Source organism: Nyctereutes procyonoides, unplaced genomic scaffold (genome assembly GCF_905146905.1).
Source record: "Nyctereutes procyonoides isolate TBG_1078 unplaced genomic scaffold, NYPRO_anot_genome, whole genome shotgun sequence".
NCBI classification, from domain to species: Eukaryota; Metazoa; Chordata; class Mammalia; order Carnivora; family Canidae; genus Nyctereutes; species Nyctereutes procyonoides.
In genome coordinates, this window is record NW_026575122.1 from 8,281,160 (window position 1) to 8,304,447 (window position 23,288).

The 23,288-nt window shown below is 39.0% G+C and overlaps 1 protein-coding gene across 5 annotated transcripts in view; it reads right to left on the reverse strand.

Annotated features, from left to right (window-relative positions):
* Positions 1–23,288, reverse strand: part of FNIP2 (folliculin interacting protein 2) — a 132,126-nt gene that overhangs the window by 78,756 nt on the left and 30,082 nt on the right. For 2 of the 5 annotated variants that reach the window (XM_055336331.1, XM_055336329.1), the window contains exon 1: positions 14,255–14,509. The exons of the other annotated variants lie outside the window; for them this stretch is intronic. In XM_055336331.1, the coding sequence (XP_055192306.1) occupies positions 14,255–14,433 (179 nt within the window). In that variant the 5' untranslated portion in view covers positions 14,434–14,509. Of the gene's footprint in view, positions 1–14,254; positions 14,510–23,288 lie in introns of those variants that run through there. 5 annotated transcript variants of the gene reach the window in all.

The window sequence follows — 23,288 nt, forward strand, 5'->3', positions numbered from 1 at the left end:
ATATTCTAAGTATACTGTATACTTAATATCAGTAGCAAACAAGTCAGGATAACATTCTCTACATTCCAGGACATCCCTCTGCATTTCCTTCTGAGATATAAAAACATGTTACATTTGAAAAATAAGAATACTGATGATATAATGTTAAGACTAAAAGGCAGAACACAGAAATGCATATATGGTATGAATGACCACAAACTACGTAAAAACCAAAAAAATAAATAAATAAACCACCTGTTATCAAAGCTTTCTAAAAAGTTCACCAAAAATTAGTAGCTTGGGCACCAGTGGCTCAGTTGGTTAAGCATCTGCCTTTGGCTTAGGTCATGATCTCAGGGTCTTGGGATCAAGTCCTGTATCCAGCTCCCTGCGAGTACTCTGCAAGGAGCCTGCTTCTCCCTCTGCCTAAGTCTCTGTCTCTCTCATGAATAAATAAATAAAATCTTAAAAATAAAAAAAGAGCAAGATTTGTAAGATCTCCAGATTATACTGAAAGTCCAAATAGCAAAGAGCAGATTCTTGTGTATAGCATGCTACCTTTTGTGTAAGAAGGAAGGATACATATTTGTATTTGCTTACTTCTACACAAAAGAAATATAAACAATTTTACTTTATATAAATTGAATTTTTAAAAGTAGAAAAAGGAAGAATAGTTCTCACCCTTAAAGCAAAACTCATAAGAACATTCCGTTTTCCCAGGTAAAGAGCAAGATTAGTTTATCAGAAGTGGTTTTTCCTTCCATTATTTCTAAAATAAATTTCTACATCTTCTAGTCCACTCAGGCCATGCAGAGGCATGGTGATTAAGCAGGCAAAAGAAGGGCAACAACTTGTCCAGCAAGCACTGCCAAAGCTTGGTTTTTAAATTTATGGCCCAGATAGTTGATAAGTTTGCCTGAAAATGCTCTCTCCGTTGAGTGGGGAAGACAAGCATTTCAAAAGGCAACACTGGATCGCGGTTTCAGAGAGAGAGACAGAGAGAGCGAGAGAGAGAGAGAGAGAGAGAGACCAGTGTCCTGGGAGTCAGTAGTTGAGGTAAAATGCTGTTAGAGGCCAGAACATTTATTAATGCACAAAAAAGGCAAGTGAGTGGCCATGGGCCCTTGCAGGGAGGGGCTGAAGCCAAGGTTAGGAAGCATACACATTGTCATGCCTGTCACATGACAGTGAAGACAGTGGGGAAGCTCTGAGCAATGGCAGCCAAGAGGCTGCAGAAAGAGCTCCTGCTGCTTTCTCACCCACCTGCACCAGGTAGACATCTGTGACCTCTGCCTATTGTTCCTGCCATCCAAAGTGTAATTTCTTCGTCCAAAAAAGAGTCTACACAAAAACATGTACAGGAATATTTATGCAGCATTATTCATGATAGCCAAAAGGTGGTGGTGGGGGACCACATGTACATCACTGGATAAATAAAACGTGGCACATCCATACAATAGAATTTTATTTGGCAATAAAAAGGAATAATGTACTAACACATGCTAGAACATGGGTGAACCCTGAAAGCATGATAAATGAAAGAAGTCAATCACAAAGAATCATATATTGTGTGATCCCATTTATAGAAAATGTCCAGAATAGGCAAATATACAGAAACAATAAATTAGTAGCTGACTAGAGCTGGAGGTAGGGAGATTGGAAATTTGTGGAATGACAGTTAAAGTTTGTGTTGAGTGTCTTCTAGGGGTAATGAAAATGTTCTGAAGTGGACTGTGGTGATATCTGCACAATTCTGTGAATACACTAAAATGTACTGACACTAAAATGTACTGAAATACACACACACTTTAGATGGGTGGATTGTGTGGTATATGAATTACATCTCCACAAAACTGTTTCAAAAGAAAACAAGATACATTTTCTGTACAACTCCCACTCCCACCTCACCCAAAGATGATGAGCAGTGGGAACATTCGTGCACTACTGTTGAGAAAGGAGTTGAGGCAACCACTTAAATATCTACTAAAGAGAGATTACCTACCAAACCCAAAGATTCATATATCCTAAAACCTAATAATTCCATTCCACCCAATGGAAATCCATGCAGATATGCAGAAAAACATAAATGTGATACCATTCACTGCAAAATTATTTATAATAGTAAGAATTATGGGCATCTGGGTGGCTCAGTGGTTGAGCATCTGCCTTTGGCTCAGGTCATGATCCTGGGGTCCTGGGATCAAGTCTTGCATCAGGCTCCCCATGGGGAGCCTGCTTCTCCCTCTGCCTATGTCTCTGCCTCTCTCTGTGTCTCTCATGAATAAATATAATAGCAAAATTTTTTTAAATTTAAATTTTCATCAATAGACTAATCAATATAGTAGCATACTATACCTCACATAGAATTACTAAACTAGAATTATATGAATATGAATAAATCTCAAAAACATATAATTGTATAAAAAAGTTTCAAAATAATATGTATGGTATGATATTCATTCTATAATGTTAAATATGTGTGATCCAGTATTATTTATCAATATATCATGGCCAGTAAACTAATAATACGGAGAGGCAAATATTCCAAATGTGGTTACCTCTGGAAGAGAGAGAGAGGGAGAAGACTGGACCCAGTAAGGACTATGCAGTAAGCAACATGTATTCCCCTAGCATTTTAGATCTTTTAATTATATATGTGAAGCAGAACTGGAAAACGTTAAGATTTAAGGAAACTGGAGGGCACCTGGATGGTTCAGTCAGTTAAGCATCTGCCTTTGATTCAGGTCATGATCCTAGGGTCCTGGGATCAAGCCCCACATTGGGCTCCTTGCTCAGTGGGGAGCCTGATTCTCCCTCTGCCCCTCTTCCTCCTCATGCTTCCTCTCTCTCTCTCTTTCTCAAATAAATACATAAAATCTTAAAAAAAAAAAGATTTAAGAAAACTGGGTTGTGAGTACCATATGGTTATTATAACATGTTCTGCATTTTCTGTATGGTTGAAATATTTCATAAGAAAATGAAAATGCAATCCCTTTGAGGTTCTTCAAAAAATTAAAAATAGAACTACCCTATATGATCCAGCAATTGCATTACTGGGTATTTATCCCAAAATTACACAAAAAAACAAATCCAAAGGGATACATACACCCCTATGTTTATAACAGCATTATTTACAACAGTCAAACTATGGAACCAGCCAAAGTGTCCACTGACAAAAGAAAGGATAAAGAAGATGTGGTGTGTATATATATATAACTGAATATTATTCAACCATAAAAAAACAATGAAATCTTGCCATTTGTAACAACATAGCTAGAGAGTATAATGCTAACTGAAATAAGTCAGTCAGAGAAAGACAAATACCATATGATCTCACTGCTATTTGAAATTTAAGAAACAGGGCAGCCCCGGTGGCACAGCGGTTTAGCGCTGCCTGCAGCCCAGGGTATGATCCTGGAGTCCCGGGATCGAGTCCCACATTAGGCTCCCTGCATGGAGCCTGCTTCTCCCTCTGCCTATGTCTCTGCCTCTCTTTCTCTCTGTGTCTCTCATGAATAAATAAATAAAATCTTAAAAAAAAAAAGAAATTTAAGAAACACAACAAATGAGAAAGAAAAAAAAGAGAGAGGTAAACAAACCAAGAAACAGACTGCTAACTCAACAAAATGATGATTACCAAAGGGAAGGTGGGAAGGGGGATGGGGGAAATAGGGGATAGGTATTAAAGAGTACACTTATGATGAAAAAATAAATGGTTAAATTGGGGGCAAGGCAGAGATGATGCTGGCATAGACTACGCTGTAGTAGTGGAGGTGGTAAGAAGTAGCCAGATTTTGGGTAGCATTTGATGTAGAGCCAGTTGGAGTTGCTATGGATTAGACACAGTGTGTAAGGAAGAAAAAAAAAGACTAGTTCTATAACAAGACCATCAAGATGAAGAAGGCTGCAGGTGGGACAAGTTGTTGGATATAGAAATCTGGAGGTCAGGGGAAAAAGTCTGGTCTGGAATTACAAATGTGGGCGTTGTTGGCATACAGATGGTATTTAAAGCGAAAGGCTGAATGAGATCACTAGGGAAGTGACTGTGGGTCCAAGGACTGAGCCTTCAAGCACACGGACATTAGGGAGAAAAAGAGGACTCAGCAAAGAAGACCAAATTGGAGCAATCAGGAAAAGGGAGAACACTGGAATAAAAAAAAAAAAAAAGAAAAAGAAAATGTGAAATGGGCTTTTTAATGAGAAAAAAAAAAGATGTGTAAAGAACTAGTGAAACTGATTACCTAGAGCATGGGGAAAAATAAAGAGGTGGGAATAATATATTTCAAATATATATATATATATATATATATAGTTGTTGAACCAAGTGAATGTATTATCTCTAATAACATACAGACATGATTTTTTAAATGTTAAGAAAAGGGGCACCTGGGTGGGTCAGTCAGTTAAATGTCTGCCTTTGGCTCAAGTCATGATCCCAAGATCCTGGGATTGAGCCCCACATTGGACTCCCTGTTCAACGGGGAGCCTCCTCTGCCTGCTGCTCCCCACCCCAGCTTGTGCTTTCTGTCAAATAAATTTTAAAAATCTAAATAAAATACTAAGAAAAAACCCTCGCATTCATATCCTTTAAGAGGTGATTTAGCCTACAAAAGATGTTAGGGTTACAGGGGAGGGGAGATCACCTTACCTTTGCCTCAGGTTTCAAAGGAGAGGCAAAAATCCCAATTCTTCCAACACTCCTGACTGTCTTCACCCCCACCTGCTCCTTCCCAGGGGAAGAAGAATGATTTCTGATTGACAAAAATTCCTTTATTCTTTGGTATCTATCTGCCTGCAGAGCACACACAAGCTAATCTGATCCTCAACTACTCAACATCAAGTTTATAGGGGTAAGCTCCTATGTTCAAGACCTGTGTGTGTCCTAGGCTACTTACAGTAAGATGTGTGAACAGGTCCAACTTTGAGGTTATTAGGCAGCTCCTTGTTGTTACACATACTACTCATTTTCCAAACGTAGGTATTTTGGTTTCTATCTGACCAGTTTCTATCTCTTAATTTTCAAATTCCATAGGGGAAGGGAAATGGGTCTCCCTTAAATTTCCTATAAAGAAAATTATCTTCCAAGGAGATTGTCAGAAATATGAACAAAAATGGTTTCTTTCTATGCATTTAGCAGTCAAAAACTGGAAACCTAAACATCCACTAGCAGAATATACTCTAAGTTTTTGAAGCCGACCATTTAAGAACATACTATGAAGTCATTAAAATTTGTTCTCGAAAACATTTTTATAACATAGGGAAAATGTTAAACTGAGTAAAAAAGCAGATTATATAACTTGATATATATACATGATTCACTTAACACATAATACAGCTTATATCCATGTACTGAAAAAGGACTGCACGGGGGCACCTGGGTGGCTCAGTTGGTTAAGCTTCTGACTCTTGATTTCAGCTCAGGTCATGATCTATTGGGGTCACACTCAGCAAGGAGTCTGCTTGAGATTCTCTCCCTCTCACTCTGCCCCCTCCACCCACTTGCTTGCTCTCTCTCTCAAAACATCTTAAAAAAAAACTCTAAGAAAATAAAAATATTAGTAGTAAAATTTGTGATAGCATTATGAATAATTTGAATTTAATTTTATATTTGCTTGCATCTTCCAAATGTTTTGTAATAAAATTTTATCATTTTGATAATCAGAAAAATTTGAAGAAAAATCTTAAAATAAATTTAGTAGCAATATAAAAGAAAAAGACAGAGGAATTTAAAAGAAAAGGGGAGAGGGTGCCTGACTGGCTCCGTTGGAAGAGCACGTGATTCTCGATCTCAGGGCTGTGAATTCAAGCCCCATGCTGGGTACAGAGATTACTTAAATAAATAAAACTTAAAAAAAAAATAAAAGAAGAGAAAAAGAAAAGGGTAAAGTAGGTAGTTTGACATAAATGCAGTCATGCTCTGGAAAATATACCTGTTAAAATATTTTTTAAATATTTCAAAATAAATAAATAAATAATTTCATATACCAGCAATTAATAAGTAGAATTTATTTTTTTAAAAGATTTTAACCATCCAATAATGAGAGACAGAGAGAGAGAGAGAGAGAGAGAGAGAGCAGCAGAGACACAGGCAGAGGGAGAAGCAGGCTCCATGCAGGGAGCCCGATGTGGGACTCGATCCTAGGTCTCCAGGATCAGGTCCTGGGCTGAAGGCAGCACTAAACTACTGAACCACCCAGGCTGCCCCATAAGTGGAATTTAAAACTAAAAGCACAATACCATTTATATTAGCGTATTTCCCCCAAAAAAGAAATTCCTACGTAGAAATCTAACAAAATACGTATAATATTTACATGAGACAAACTATAAAACTCTGATAAAAGAAATCAAAGAAATGAAGAAATGGAGAGATATTTCATGGTCATGAATAGGAAGACTCAAGAATGCCAGTTCTTCCCAACTTGATCTACAGGTTCAATACATTCCCAGTCAAAATTCCAGCAAGTTATTTTGCGGATATTAATAAATTTGTTCTAAACTTTATATGTGGAGGCAAAGTATCCAGAATAGCCAACACAAAACTGAAGGACAAGAGCAAAGTTGAAAGACTAAAACTACCCAACTTCAAGACTTACTATAAAATTACAGTAACCAATACATGATGGTCCTGATGAAAGAACAGACAAATAGATCAATAGAAAAGAATAGAGAGCCCAGAAATAGATTCATACAAATATAGTCAACAGGTCTTTGACTGAAAAAAGGCACAGACAATACAATAGAGAAAAGACAGCCTTTCAACAAATGGTACTGGAACAAAAGGACATCCTCATGCAAAAATAAATAAATAAATGAATCTTGACATAGACCTTAAATCCTTCACAAAAATTTAATTCAAATTGAATCACAGACCTAAATGCAAAATGGAAAACTATAAAACTCCTAAAAGATAACATAGGAGAAAAACCTAGATGACCTCAGGCATGGTGATAACAACCAAACCACATGTCATCAAAGAAATCATTGGTAACCTGGACTTTATTACAATTTAAAACTTCTCAACTGTGAAGGACAAAACAAGAAAACTAGAGGATAAGCCACAGATCGGGAGAAAATATTTGCAAAAGACATATTTGATAGAGGCCTGTTATCCAAAATATACAAATAACTCATAAAACTCAACAGGAAAATGAACCCAATTAAAAAATAGGCAAAGACTTGAACAGACACCCCACAATAAAAATATATATAAATGGCAGATAAACCTATCATTGACGCTCTACATCATGTCATTAGAGAAATACAAATTAAGACAACAGTGAGATACCACTACACTCCTATTAAAATGGCTAAAATCCAGAATACTGGCAAAACCAAATATTGACAAGCATGGGGAATGACATGAACCATCATTAACTGCCGGTGGGGATAAAAAATGGTACAACCACTTTAGAAGTATAGTGGTTTCTTACGAAACTAAACAAACTTTTACCTTATGAGCAGCAATCACATCCCTTGATATTTACCCAAAGCAGTAAAACCTACGTCCACACAAAAATGCACACAGAGATGTTCACAGCAGCTTTAATCATAATTGCCAAAACTTGGACGCAACCAATATGTCCTTCAGTAGGGGATCCCTGGGTGGCGCAGGGGTTTGGCGCCTGCCTTTGGCCCAGGGTGTGATCCTGGAGACCCGGGATCGAATCCCACGTGGGGCTCCCGGTGCATGGAGCCTCCTTCTCCCTCTGCCTGTGTCTCCGTCTCTCTCTCTGTGTGTGACTATCATAAATAAATAAAAAATTAAAAAAAATTGTGCTACATTCAATGGAATACTGTTCAGTGGTAAAGAGAAACGAGCTATTGAGCCGTGAAAATGGAGGAAGCTTTAGTCCATATTACTAAGTCAAAGAAGCCAATCTAAAAAGGCCACATACTGTAGGATTCCAACCAAATGACATTGGAGAAAAGACAAAACTATGGAGACAGTAAAAAGATAAGTGGTTGCCAGGGGTTAGGGAGAGACAAAAAGGCAGAGCCCAGTGGATTCTTAGGGCACTGGAACTAATCTGTACTGATACAATAATGATGGATACATGTCATTTTACGTTTGTCAAAACCCAGAAGATGTACAACACCAAGAGTGGACCTTAATGTAAGCTATGGTTTAGAGTAATAATGATGTCACTGTGTAGGTTCATCAACTGTCACAAATGTTCCACTCTGATGTAGGATATTGATAGTAGGGGAGGCTGTGCACATGTGATGTGTGGGGCAGACCACTCTCTGTACTTGCTGCCAGTTTTGATATGAACCTAAAGCTGCTCTAAAAACTAAGGCTACTTAAAAGGGAAAATCTTTTCGATTGTCAAGGGAACTTTTAAAATATAGGAACTTTCAGTAATGAGCACTAGGTTTTATTTATTTTTTATTTTTTATTTTTTTATTTTTTTTGAGCACTAAGTTTTAAAGTTCATGATAGAAGTACTCTCTAAAGATCATTTTGGTCTGTTATAGTCTGTTAGAGAATTTCCCATGAAGATGAAAACAAAGAGCACATTATTTGAGCTCTGGATATGGCCATCAAAAGTCTCTGTCCCTATTTGGCTGAGCTGTCTCCCCGGCTTGTCCACTCAGCTGGAGAGGAGAAGGTCAATCCTCATATGCTGCTCTACAGAATGAGCCCAACCCTTTCATATGGTCTTGTTCCTCCTGACAAAGGAACAAGTTCTCATAATAGTTCACACTAACATTTCACTTACTACCTTGAGAGAACAAGGCTTCAATATGAAGAAATGAGGTTCTAATAATAGGAATTGTTGTTATCAAGCAAAGGCCGATTAGGGAGTCACACAACTCCCACCTGCCTCTCCTATGGCAACGTGCCACTGCTAGCCCTACTATCCCACTTGGGACCATTCACATTCCCTGGAAGGACCATTTACTTTGTGGATCCAAACCACTTTTGCCCCTAGGCAACATTTTTTCTTTTTAGGGTGCACAGCAAACATGTTCCTGTCTTAGGATCTCTGTCCTTACCAGTCCCTCTATTGAGAATATACTTCCTCAAATATCCATATGGCTTGCTCCCTCAATGGAAAAAGATTACCACTGAGAAAGTTCTGGTTCCCTTGATTACCCAAGGTCTTCACATTTCTCTAACATCCTTGTTACTCATGGGTCACTGACAGATTAATCAGAATGTTAAGAGATGGAAGAGACCTCACACACCACCTATCTGATGGTTCCCAGACTTGACTCATCATTAGAATTACCCCAGAAGTTCTCTGTATTGGTTTGTTTTTTAATCAACAGAACCCCACAGGCTCCGCTTCCACAAATTCGGTCAAGTGGATCTGAAACGGAGCTCAGGAAGCTACATTTTTAAAAACAGTTCACATGTTTGACGATCACCAACCTAATTTACCACTTCTATTATTTTTTGTAGAAGAGAAAATAGAAGCACAGAGGGATGAGGTAATGTTCCCAAAGACACAGTGAGTTCAAGGCAGAGATGAACCCTCAGATCATAAGATCAGAGTAACGAAGATCCCCAGATCAAAGATGCTTCCACTTTATCTGGTACTACAGGCTAGACTCTTGCATGTTAGATGTTTTGTTTTGTTTTGTTTTTAATTAAGTGAACAAACTAACAGCATTACTAATTTTTTAGGGTTTTGCCTTCAGGCAAGGTAGGTGTACAAGTGAAAGAAAAGGGCACATCAAGAAAAAAAGACAGCATTTTAATTCACATCTGTTCTATAAAGACCAGAGAGTAGCTTGGGGTTTTGGGTTGTTTGTTTTTTAAGAAAAAAAAAAAGATTTATTTATTTATTCATGAGAGACACAGAGAGAGAGGCAGAGACATAGACGGGGAGAGGCAGACTCCCAGCAGGGACCCTGGGATCAGACCCTGAGAGCAAAGGCAGACGCTCAACTGCTAAGCTACCCAGGTGTCCCAGCTTGTGGTTCTTTAAACCTTACTAAACTAGTAAGAGAAGGATTAAACCCTTCAGGATATAAATAATGATGGATGGACGTAGGTCTGATACCCAATAACCCATATAAACTTGGGATCCCACAAAAGGGGAAGAAAATTGCCAGGAACCTTGGTGTTGTTAGAGCCCACAGAATGGATTCCCTTTGGTGAATTCTGATGGGGAGTTTAATTATGATCTTAGATGGGTCACAGGTTACTGCTCTCACCAGTTCCCACAAGGGCTTGCTACATCATTATTCAGCAGTTATTCAGCTTTTGTTACTGTAACAATCAGAGGATAAGGGTAAGCCACAGCCTGACTCAACAGGAGTCATAACAGAAGAACCAGGAATCATGGACTGGTGCAGCCTAGTATTCCAGCTCAACACACAGCTGAGTGAGACTCAAGGGAAAAAGACTTCAGAAGCTGCCCAATAACTTGGCCTGCAGACCCCAGAGCTGGAGTATCCGTATCTTCTGTCTGAAACACAGTCATTCTAGACATAATTAGTTATGCTAACTACTAACAAGGACTTGACCCTGTTAGGTCATCAACACTTAGCTAAAAAAAGACCCAGACAAAAGTTTACGTGAGTTGTCCGTCTACATCAAGCAAGTTCACACTCCCTTCAAAACCCCTCGATGCCAAGACTGCTCTGATTCATTGCCAAGAAGAAACGTGGCCTCAGAGGGAAAAGATGGATGTTTTTTAAGACCTAAATCAGACATGACTGCAGCCATACCAAATTACCACTGCATTCCTTCATTCATTCACTCATTCTCAAATTACATCTCTGAATCCCAAACATCAGCCAGTGGAAATAAACTCCTAGTGAGTCAAATAAAATTCCTGCTGGCACATAAAATCAGTGAAAAGGGAAGGAATGCAGAAAGGGCAGAAGAACTTGTGACAGCAGTACTTGTTGCATCTGAAAGAGTCACACCCAGCAATTTCAACCTCTCTGTGAAGCTTGTTGCAAAGCACAAGACCGTCAGCTGACCAGGTTTTGGTTTTTTTCTCTACCCACTTCATTCAACCTGTCCAACAACTATATTTTCTACTTAGTATCAAAGCAGGATAGTTTGCACAGTGTTTCTAAGTGAAGAACACGATGAAAAACACTCTCCCCAGCCCTACAACCTGCATTACATTTCAGCCCTTTTTCACTAAATTCTTCAGAACAGAATGCTTTGATCTGTTGTCTTAGCATATCTCTCTTTAAATCTGTAACTATCTTTGTATTTCCTCCTCAGTCATCCTAACAGCTATAAAGACTGGTAGTAAAATCGTCTCAGCTTATCTCTGTGAAGCAGTGAACTAGGGGAAAGGAAATAAACCCTGGTTTCTGTACTTCTTCTCTTAAGCAATTACCCCAAGCAAGCTAATCCTCTTTCTTTTTTGATAGAATTGGTTCATCCAAATTGCAGACAAGTCAGATATATAACACTCATCAATTCTTCAGCCCTTCCTGTCCTGGCGATTTCTAAGGCAGTACAAAGAGTCTCTGGTGAATCCAAATTCCAAAATATAAAAATTAAAGCACCATTGACTCTGAAGTGCTTTGTTTCAGTTCCTCTTCTATGTGGGGAGTGTATACTTTTTTAAGACAAGGTTATGTAAAATTTTCTCTTGCCATCAGAGAAACAATGATTCGCCGGTAAGCTTGGCAAATAATCCCAGATTTCTTATATAAAGAGCCCCTATGGTTAACTAATTTGTTGGTAAAGTGAGAAAAATCAAGTCACTGACAGCTTTGCTATGGTTGGTATCTTAAGAAAGAAGGACACAATTATGGAAGACTATACTATATACCCAGCATCCTATCAGTTACTAGATTTGTTGATTCTGGAATTTTGCAATATAATAAATGAAACTCCAATATCTGTCATTATTAAGGAGAACAGAAGTGAAGTCAAGAAGGACAGAATTCTATCCTGAAATATTTCATTCCACATGAACCATAATAGGAAAGATTAAAATGTTTCTGCAGTGAACTGTGTCAGTTTTACACTGTGGGCTGCTGTTAGGTATCTAAAATGACTCCTCCATATTCGCGGAATCTTTCTTTTCACCTTTAGAGTAACCAGAAAATCATGATGAAAGATGTGGGGGGGAGAAAATAAAAACCCTATTTATCAGTGTGGTCTTTAGCTAGAACCACCTAAAATTATTGATTTAAGATACACAAGAGCAAAAAGTCATACTTAACTGACTGCTACCTCATTTAGATGACTAGTGAACACTTTGGAACCTAATCTTACAGGGTAAGCCCCTGTCAATAATTCACTCTACCCCCGAGACTGGTCCAAGTCCTAAAGAAATTCAGGAAACCAAGCACAACACTGCAAATAACGAATACGTTTTCAAGATCGTAGGAAGGGGAAGAGAAAGTGGATGAGATCTGCCATGACAACTGGTTCTGACTAGAGATGAATTCCAATTCATTGACAAATATATGTCCTCACTCTACAGAATTCTTAAAAAAAAGACAAAAAAACTCAGCACCAAAGAAGTAAATCTAAAGGAAGTTAAAATAAGAAAAGGCAATAGCGGATATGAAAATTTTTTGTTAAAGTGTTGTTCAATAAAAATGATTATAATCCACTAAAGAATATCAAGTTCACTGAAAGTGATAAACAGACGGTCATACCAAAATATTTTCAAGTTTAAAAAAAAAGTTGTGTGGTCCTGCACATGTTTTCTTATGCTGATACTGTCCGCTCATCCCAAATATCTATTTGGGGAATCTAGAAATGTATGAATAACACAAATAGAGACTACAAAAGGTCAGGATGCTACATCTTAGAATTTCAGAGGAGGAAAGGATCCCCCCCCCCAATAATCTGACCCAACTTCATGGCCTAAAGTGAGACCAGAAAAGCCTCAAGACTCCCACATGGTGACAAGGCCCTTGGGCAGCAGAGCCAGGGATCAGGATTAGGATCCAGATCAACTGGGTGCCAATCCATTACTCTTTCCTATCACTTAGCTGTCCTTTTTCGATAAGAAACAGATAATATAAAAGTGAAATTCTTTTTTTTTTAAGATTTTATTTATTTATTCATGAGAGACACGGGGGGTGGGAGGTGGGGGCAAAGACACAGGCAGGGGGATAAGCAGGCTCCACACAGGGAGCCCGATGTGGGACTTGATCCTGGGACTCCAGGATCACGCCCTGGGCCAAAGGCAGGCGCTAATAAACCCCTGAGCCACCCGGGGATCCCCTAAAAGTGAAATTCTTATCTGAATACTCAAATGTATTTTTCTAATGTACATCATTCATTGCCACTTCCTCTATAAATATATCTTTAATTAAATGGACAGCATGTGACCCAGCACCTAAAAAATTACTTCCATACTTCTCCCTACTCTTCAATCAGCTGGGCTCTTATACTGGAGTAGGCTATATACCATTTTGTTAAGTTTCTACTAAAGAAAGACAATGACTTTTATATGACAGGAAGTATATTCTGATTTTTAGTGAACCAAGAAATGTACTGATAAAGTTTGACGTTAATTTTAAGAAAACCTGTATAAGGAAAAAAATAACAAGTGAATTCAGAAACTTACTTTTACACTGATCATGAGAATCAAGCTTAATTTGACTCTGCTACCTATCTACAACAGATTTTGGAATGAAATGCAATTTTCAAAGGATTTTTCCTTTTCCTTGACATGTAATAAAATTCTTCACAAATATGTTTCAATTAAGAATTACTAATTAAATTAATAAATTCTTCCAAATGGATGACATAATCACCCTTAAGGAATACAGTAAATGTAGTATTAGTCTCTTCATGTAAGCTCCATCATTTTTTTTGTAAGCTCCATTATTAAAATTAGTTAAGCATAATACCATCCTTCTCATGAAAATAATTTTCCAGGAGACTGGACTCTCTCCCACCACCCTGCTTCCACCTACCATTCAAACTAAGAAGTGAGAACTTTCAGCCCTATGCCCCATCTACCAACTGCAGAGGTACTTCAAGACTGCAACCCTTTTTCCCCCTGATCATCTCTGTGAATGATACATATTGTTCAAACTTCAACATAGGACAAGGATGTAACCATTCCTTGCAAACTGGCTCCAATAAAAGTAATGAAAAGTTAAGAAAGCAGATGGGTAGTAGAATTGAAACAGTAAAAAATGATAATAACAACCATGCCTACACCTTTTCTATACAGGAAAGGACTTGTTTCTACACACCCACCAACCACCCCATGACCTACTAAAAGTACTCTTGAAAAACAACTTTCAGATCAATATAATTTCATCTGTTTGGTACACAGTGATTTAAAGCAAAATTTCTCTGAGACTTTAAATAAAAGTTTCAAACCTGTGGCTGAGTTCCAAGCGATCAGTAGTACCCCTTCCTACCCTGGCACGTTTTCGAGTCTTTGTGCATAAAGGTGTCTTGATAGTCCTCCCAGCACCAGAACCGGCGTGACACACACATCTGGCTGACTCCTGCCAGCCCCCTGGCCGATTTGCAGTCTTCGCTGTGCCACCACACATCTCCTAGGTGGTTGAACTTTCTTCGGGTTTATCCTGACTACCAACATGGACTCGGGACACAAATGCTGAAGATTCTTTGTTGTCTGAGGGATATTCCAAACTGACCAGCCATCCTAAGTAATCACGGTACTCCCTATACAGTAGGTGAGGCGAGCTACTTGGCAGTAGCTACTAGTTTCCTCTTTCAAAATTAAAAATAGAGGGGGGGGGGAGGAACATTCATGTGTTATGTAAATTAAGCCTGCCAAAGTATTAGGAAGTCAGATGTATCCATCCAGTTATAAAATATGCTCTCAGCAGGACCATTATAAACAGACACATCCAAATCCCACTTCCTACTTTTGTTCCTAAGCTTGTACTCCGGTCTGCAAAAGACAAAACACTCCACAGGTTGAGCAGCTTGGTCTGACTCATTCCATCTGTGCTCCCCTGTTGGAGATTATGTAGTAGTCAATTAATTGGTCACAAGACGTATTCATATGGCTCTGGGCAAATGCAGTGACTTGCCTTCAGCTGCAAGGTTGTTCTGACATTGGCCACACCACCCTCTTTAATGGCTCTCATGTGAGCAAGTGTCAGCTGACTGGTCTTACTCTGCAACCTTGCAAAACCCTACCCATAGCAAGTGAGGGAGATAGTTACACACAACAAAGGTAGGGCTTAATACACAGGAGTTGGGGAGGGAGAGTAGGGACACATCGTTGCTTTAATACCAAATAGACACACTTATATACTTAAGAAAAATTATATATACACATACATAAGAAAAATAATAATAAACGAGAAGCCATAAACCCTCTGACATAACTCTTACACTAAATTCCCGATTCCTGGGTATATTCAGGCCAAGAAAACCCTGAACCGCCAGAATGTAAGGACAGAAGTTCACTTTTGAATTCTGACATTAACATACTTCATCTGTAAAATGAAATAATGCTATAGGATCAATACGATTTTTCTACAGTATTATGAGTTCATGGAAAAAGTAAGAAGAAATAAAAAGCATAGGTCCTTAAAATACAGGTCAGATCTTGAAAACTATAAAGGATTGTCTTAACTCTTTTTTTTTCCCTCATCCTTGAATTTGGCTGAAGAAAATATTAATAGATCCTTAAAATCTGATGAACCTTTGGCTGGGTCTCTAGCATCAAGAGGTTTTAAATGTGTCTTTATAATGGCAGCCAATTATTTTACCCCACAAGTGTTGAGAAAAATCTAATGATATTGGGGCAGAGGCTTCAATTACATTAAGACATCATTATCTGTGTGACCCTAAAGTTCCTTTATAACAAACCCAAAAAAGATCTTAAATACATCCTCCCTTGAGAAATAAAGATTGCAACACACCTACAACAATGACCAGATTTCTCTGTGCACGTGATAAACTGATAGTGCCAAGATAAAACCAGATTAGGAGAAAATGAATTCATTTTTCCAGAAAGGGGAACACATTTTGACCTTAAAGATTAACTATGTGGCCACCATGTGATCATGGGTTCTTCTTTTTCCCCTGAACTGTCTTTAACATCACTTTCTCTTTTTAAACAGAGACTCAGAAGCTCACTTATGCAAGCACTATAACTCTTCCACTTTAGGCACAGGGCAGCTGGATGAGCAAAGGCTTAAAGGAAAGCCTCCTTTCACCATTATCACACTCACTTCCTAAGTGGCCCAAGTAAGGCTCCAAATCAGTGTCTCCAATTCACCCACATTTTTACCTCCTCTAAAATCACAGGAGAAACGAAAGTATAGTTTGTCAGAAAGAAAACTGCAGGCCCCAAATGGTGTTACTCCAGCCACACCAAGTCATCAAACCAGAGCTTAATAACTAACTTCACTGCAGTTTTAACCTCCCCTAGCATTCTGTTTTAACCTGTCAAATCAGGAATTTTCAAATAAGCACCAATGAGGAAATCTAGCACACGGTCCCATCCACCAACCCCTACAAAGGAAGCTAAGGTAATCTGTATAGTAAGACCCCTGACCTTCTTTTGTTTTCTTTTGCTTATACCTTTCTTTCTCCCCCCTTCTTCCTATAAAAACCTTCCATTTTGAACAACTCCTTGGAACATCCCTCTGTTTGCTAGGTGGGATATTGCTTGATTCATGAGTCATTTAATAAAGCCAATTAGATCTTCAAATTTACTCAGCTGAATTTTATTTTTTAACATGTTCACTGTTGATGTCTGGCACCTAAAAATGCCAAAACAACTGAATTTTATAAAGTATGTACAAGTGCTGGGGGAACATATCCCATTTTTTATATGTAAAAAAAGAACGAAGTTTTAAAAATGTAATACTAACAGATATTTATCTAGGATCTAATGAAAGGACATGAAATCCTCTTTTTTTCCCCTAACTTTGAGATAGGCACAGGGAGAGTGAGAGAGAGAGGATCTTAAGCAGGCTCCATGCCCAGTGTGGAGCCAGACGCAGAGCTTCATCTTACAACCCTGAAATCATGACTTGAGCCTAAATCAAGGAGTTGGACACTTAGTGGACTAAGCCACCTCGACACCCACGAAACTCTCTTTTTAAATATGTATTCTAAATAATTATTTAACCTATATTATCATAACATTTGCATTTATAGTAGTATTTGAAGCCTTTAGAAAATATAAGATATCAGGATGATTGAACAGCTTCATGGCTAACTATTAAATATAAAAAATGAAGCAAACATTTTAAATGATCAGAATAATAAGAGATGAAATGACAACATAGTTACAAAGGATAATTGGATGAAATAAGAATCAAACTGCATTGGGAAGGAATTCCCTTAAATAGAAGCTAAACACCTTCTGTATGTTTCTTTGATTCAGCCAGCCATCTTTAACTAAACACTACACACCAGTCACTGTTTCTCCCTAAATTGAGTCAGCATACCTTTTATCCACCTAGGCTAAGTGGTGCTCAAACTCAGTATGCTTATAAACACAGATTGCTGAGCCTGCCCCCAGGGTTTCTGATTCAGCAGTTCCGAGGTGGAGTCTGAGAATGTCCATTTCTAACAAGTTCTGAGGATGCTGTTGCTGCTTGTCTGGGAACTACACATTTGAGAAACACTTCCTTGGTAAAAATTTCATTTTCCCCATGATGACTTCCTAGGCTAGAAGATCTTTTTCTCCCTTGAATTCTTCTGTAATTTTTGTTTAAAGATTTATTTTAGAAAAAGAGAGGGAGACAGAGTGCATGTGAGTAGCTGGTGGGGGTGAGGGGCAGAGGGAGAAGAGAGAGAACCCTCAAGTAGACTCCCCATTGAGCATGGAGCCTGATGCAGGGGCTCAATCCCAGGACCCTGAGATCATGACCTGTGCTGAAATCAAGAGTCGTGTGCTTAACAACTGAGCCACCCAGGCATCCCCCTCTGTAATTTTTTTAAACCACACTTTTAACATTTAACACATAACTGCTTTGCAATATAGTGTATGTACCTTATGATCCTAACTAGATCATAAATTCTGAGTATAAAAACTGGGTTTCACATTCATCTTTGTACCTCACACAGGTCTTACACTCGGTAGATGTTTTTTGATAGTTTCTTTTTTTTAATTTTTATTTATTTATGATAGTCACACACACAGAGAGAGAGAGAGAGAGAGAGAGAGAGAGGCAGAGACATAGGCAGAGGGAGAAGCAGGCTCCGTGCACTGGGAGCCCGACGTGGGATTCGATCCCGGGTCTCCAGGATCGCACCCTGGGCCAAAGGCAGGCACCAAACCGCTGCTCCACCCAGGGATCCCCTTTTTGATAGTTTCAATGTAAACATTCAGTGGTATTAACCCAATGATATGAATCTATCTACAACGAGCAGTGTTCTCCTTTAACAGTCTAATGCATATTTTCTGAACAAGAGGGTGATTGTGCTTAAACACACACACACACACCATCTTTCTCTCATTTATGATGGCAAAAGTTCCTTTAGAAGCTTTAACATTTTGTGTTCACTCCAATCAATGCGACTCATGCAGTATCGTAACAGAAAGAAATTTAAAACTTTTAAAAAGTGGGGATGCCTGGGTGGCTCAGTGGTTAACGTCTGCCTTTAGCTCAGGGAGTGATCCTGGAGTCCCGGGATCAAGTCCCACATCGGGCTGCCTGCAAGGAGACTGCTTCTCCCTCTGCCTATGTCTCTGCCTCTCTCTCTCTTGTGAATAAATAAAATCTTAAAAAAAAAAAAAGCTTTTAAAAAGTGAAAGAGCCATTTCCTCTGTCCCTCCCCTTAATAACCTTTAATTCCACAGCTCAAAAATCTGATAAAATGTAATAGAGATGTATATCAAAACCACAACCACTGTACTTAGATGCCTCTGTATGACTCCAGATTTCCTTTTATGTTTAAATGGGAGTTTTAAAACTTCTTCAGTAAATGGAAAAAACAAGTAATAGTTATATCAACATAACCATTCTTCTGAGAAGTTCTGAAACCACTTTAGAGCATAAAGTTGAACAAAAATCAAAACGGCTGCACTAATGCTTCAGCAAAGCTGTTTTTAAAGTTACCTTTTCCTTCTCTTCTGCAAACCTCCCCTCCTCCCTTCTTTGAGGCTTTTGTTTCAGGAACCCAGAACCACTCTAAAGACATGATCGAGAAGGCTAGTAGCAGAGACATAGTCCCTGCCCAAACCAGCTAGATCCTCTATCTCCCTATAAAACCCCCTTACCCCTTCCTCGGGGAGGGCTTGCAATTTTTGAAGGCCATAGCCTCCTGCAGCCTCGTTTGCCCAGCAAAAGCAATAAAACTATTGTTCCTCTTTATCCCAAACTTTGTCTTCATGTTATATTTTGGCTCCAAAGCACAGAGGTCATTTTTCAACAACAATCAGAGTAGCTCATACAGTAGCTAAGAGAAAGATACCTTTTGATCTTTGGTGCCCCAAATTCTGTTCTATACCTCAATTTGATCTTTCTTTTCTCTCAATCTTCTGTTTCCTGAAATGGAATCATACTCATCTAGGTACCCATACTATATGACTCATTATCACGCTGGACATCCTGATATTTAAATACTACACAACATACATACAAAATTTATCATCATCCTTTGTAATGCTACTCATGGTAAAGTTCTCTATTTCCTTCACACATTTAAGAAAGTATCTGAAGTCACTGCCTGAATTCCCGCATTCTACCTCCAATTCAATACATTGACTTGAACTGTTGCTGTCACCAGAGATACTTTCACAATACACATGAACTATAGCAGATGTTAGAGGGGAAGATTAGGGAAGTGTGGAAGTATGGTGAAGTCACATGACAGATGTAAGGAAGGAAGACTACTGGTTCAACTTTTCTTTTTTTTTTTAAGTAAACCCTTCCCGCCCTCCCAACATGGGGCTCAGATGTACAACCCTGAGATCAAGAGTCACGAGGGATGCCTGGGTGGCTCAGTGGCTGAGCATCTGTCTGGCTCAGGTCATGATCCCAGGGTCCTGGGATCAAGTCCCACATGGGGCTCCACCATGAGGGAGCCTGCTTCTCCCTCTGCTTATGTCTCTGCCTCTCTTTCCCTGTATCTCTCATAAATAAAATCTTAAAAAAAAAAAAAGTCATGTGCTCTGACAGAGTCAGCCAGGTGTCCCTGGTTCAACTTTTTAACCTTTATGTGTATTGTTTCCAATCTCATAGCTGGTACTAAGTGGTCCTAGAAAAGAATGCTACATTTATGAATCCAGAAATGGTGTAAGTATCATTCGGATCACACAGCAAATACTTGTTACTGAAAATACTAGTCCAACCCCATTTTTTGCCATTGGCCAAAATCTCTAATCAACCAGAACACTATTTCCTGTTGTACACAGACTCCTCTGCAACTCCTTCCAATGCGGTGTTCCGGGGACCCACTGAAATCCAAGATTTAGTATCTGAGGAAAAATCCATTCCCATGCCTAATTTAGAGATGGGATAATTAAAGTTAGGAAGGTTTCAAGGTAAGCAATCATGCATTTCTGCATCCCCTTGACTTCACACTCTTCAGGTGATAAAAATAGTGATCAAAATAAAATAAAAATAGTATGTAATGAAAAATTAACTTAAAAGCCACAACTGAGAGAGATGGGTTTAAACAGAGAAAAAATGAAGGCCTAACATAACATAGTTTCCAAAAAGTCCAGCCTAATTATTCCTATCTAATGTAACTTTCTATGAAGAATCGTTCTCTGGATGCCTGCCTGGGTGGCTCATTCAGTTAAGTATCTAACTCTTGATTTCTGCTCAGGTCACGATCTTAGGGTCGTGGGATGGAGTCTTACATCAGACTCTGTGCTCAGCGCAGAGTCTGCTTGTTTTTCTCCCCACCCACCGCCACCTGCACACGTGCTCTCTTGCTCTCGATCTCCAAAATAAATAAATAAAATCTTAAAAAAAATCTTTCTCTGCCTATTCACATTACCTTAATGAGAAAAAGGGAACAATAAATGGGGGGACCTTCCTGAACAACAGCTACTACAACTGACCCTCCTTTTATCAGAATAACTCACTCTCTTCCATAAAACCTTTTCCACATCCACGAACAACTGATCACAAGCCTTTTTACCAGTAGTTTTCAAAGCATGATCCCCAGAAGCAGACAAAAAAGGTTATGAGATGCTGGCAAATTATTGTTTCTTGGGCACCTAGGTAGTTGGTTGAGCATCTACCTGCCTTTGGTGGTGATCTCAAGGTCCTGGGATTGAGTCCCACACATCAGGCTCCCCATATGGAGCCTGCTTCTCCCTCTGCCTATATCTCTGCCTCTCTGTGTCTCTCTTTTAAAAAAAAATTGTTTCGGGAATCCCTGGGTGGCTCAGTGGTTTGGCGCCTGCCTTCGGCCCAGGACATGGTCCCGGAGTCCTGGGATAGAGTCCTGCATCGGGCTCCCCACATGGAGCCTGCTTCTCCCTCTGCCCGTGTCTCTGCCTCTCTCCCCCTCTGTGTATCTCATGAATAAATAAATAAAATCTTTTAAAAAAAGTATTGTTTCTTATCTGAGTGCTGGTGCTGTGAATATGTAGCAAGCAGAATATGTATATTTTTTCATCTGTATATTAAAGTTCAATTTGATTTTTTTAATTTACTTGAGAGATTTAAAAAAAATTTTTGAGAGAGAGAGAGAGAGAGCCCATGCAGACACACAAGTGGGAGGAAGGAGCAGAGGAAAGGAAGAAGCAGACTACCTGCAGAGCAGGGAAGCAGAAGTGGTGCTGATCCCAGGACCCGGAGATCATGACCTGAGCTAAAGGCAGATGCTTAACTGACTCAGCCACCCAGGTACCCCCAAATTATTTTTTTCAATAAAAGGCACTCATGCTAGGCTAGCACAAATGGATTAAGGCAAGGGGATAAGATAGTTTTCCTGAAGCAGTATGCTTTGGGGGAATGGGCTTTGGAAACAGATACACAGATCCAGGATTAACATCAAGTCTGTCAATATTTGGTTGTTTTCAGATATGTGATCATGAACAGCTCCCAAAACCTAAGCAGCAGCCCATCTATACAATACTATTTAAGTATGCAATCAGAAAATAATTCACCTGCCATAATGCACTCTAAACTTCACTGACAAGCTCAGCAATCAGGAAATTTGGCAAAATGTACAAACTTAGTCACACCAGGTAGATAATAACCTAGCCAGGTTTATAAAGTGCTTATTCTACATGCCAGGCATTGTTCTAACAATGTTTCATTTGATCACAGAAGTTGGTAGCTCTAATCTCTTCTTTTAACAGAGGAAGAGAATGGAGCACAGGAAGGTTAAGGAACTGGTCCAAAGTATGTAGCTTGTTAGAGGCAGAGCCAGGATGTAAATCCAGGCATCCCGGCTCACAAGTGAGCCACACCACTCATCCTCACACTATTCTGGCGGGAGGTGCATAACGGCACCTGACCATGTGAGGACTGATTCAGGAAGAGATTTGAGAGGAGGCAGTTGAATATCATTGACTGACAAATTAACTCAAATTCTTTCTCTTACATCTCAAAACCCACACCACTTACAATGTTTGGATTCTTACTAATGCAGTCCTCTGTGAGGACAAGGTCCCAGTCATGTGCACTGTGGGTGACTAAGTCTCTTGTCAGACACCTTGCCATGAACCCTGCCCTGCTCTCTGGTAAACAAGCCCTGTACAGGAGCCAAGCACACCAGCCATCCCACAGGATGCCTACTTTGCCCTCCTCTGAACTGACCCTGTCCAGTTCAGTACTTCAACTGAGGGACACACTCCTAAGCAGAGTGATTTTTTGATCCATACAAAGTTAGCTCAAATGTACAACAAAGTCAACCAGTATTACTCCTTTGACTTAAAGTGAAGAACTACCTGGAGACAATTTAGCTTTCAGATTTAGATAAAAGGTACATGAAAATTCAGGATGACCTTGTAGTACTCATAATTATAACCCAGATTATTTTCTACTCCTATATACCCATACTTTGAAAAACAAAGCATATGTTACCCAACACAGAAAAGCAACTGACAGAATGAATGAATGAATGAATGAATGAATGGCATGTTTTCAAGGAATATTTGAAACAGAAAAATTATGTTACAAACTTAGATTAAAAAAACAGGATGCAAAATTGTACATGTACTTTTGATAACAAGTGTGCTTTTAAAAAACCAAACCTAGAAAAAATAACAAGGAAGAAAAATTAGAATGTCTGAATGGCGAGACTAAGAATGCCTTTCCTTTTATTTTTCTCTACTTTCCAATTTTAGGATATGTATTATTTACAAACAATGGTAAGAGCTACTTTTTAAAATTCTTGCTGCCAAGTCAGTAATGAACACTTGATTTCTTTATTCTATAACAATTCTGCAGGCTTTATTGTAAGGAAATTGTCAGAGTCAAAACAATTTCAGACAGCTGAAAGGAAA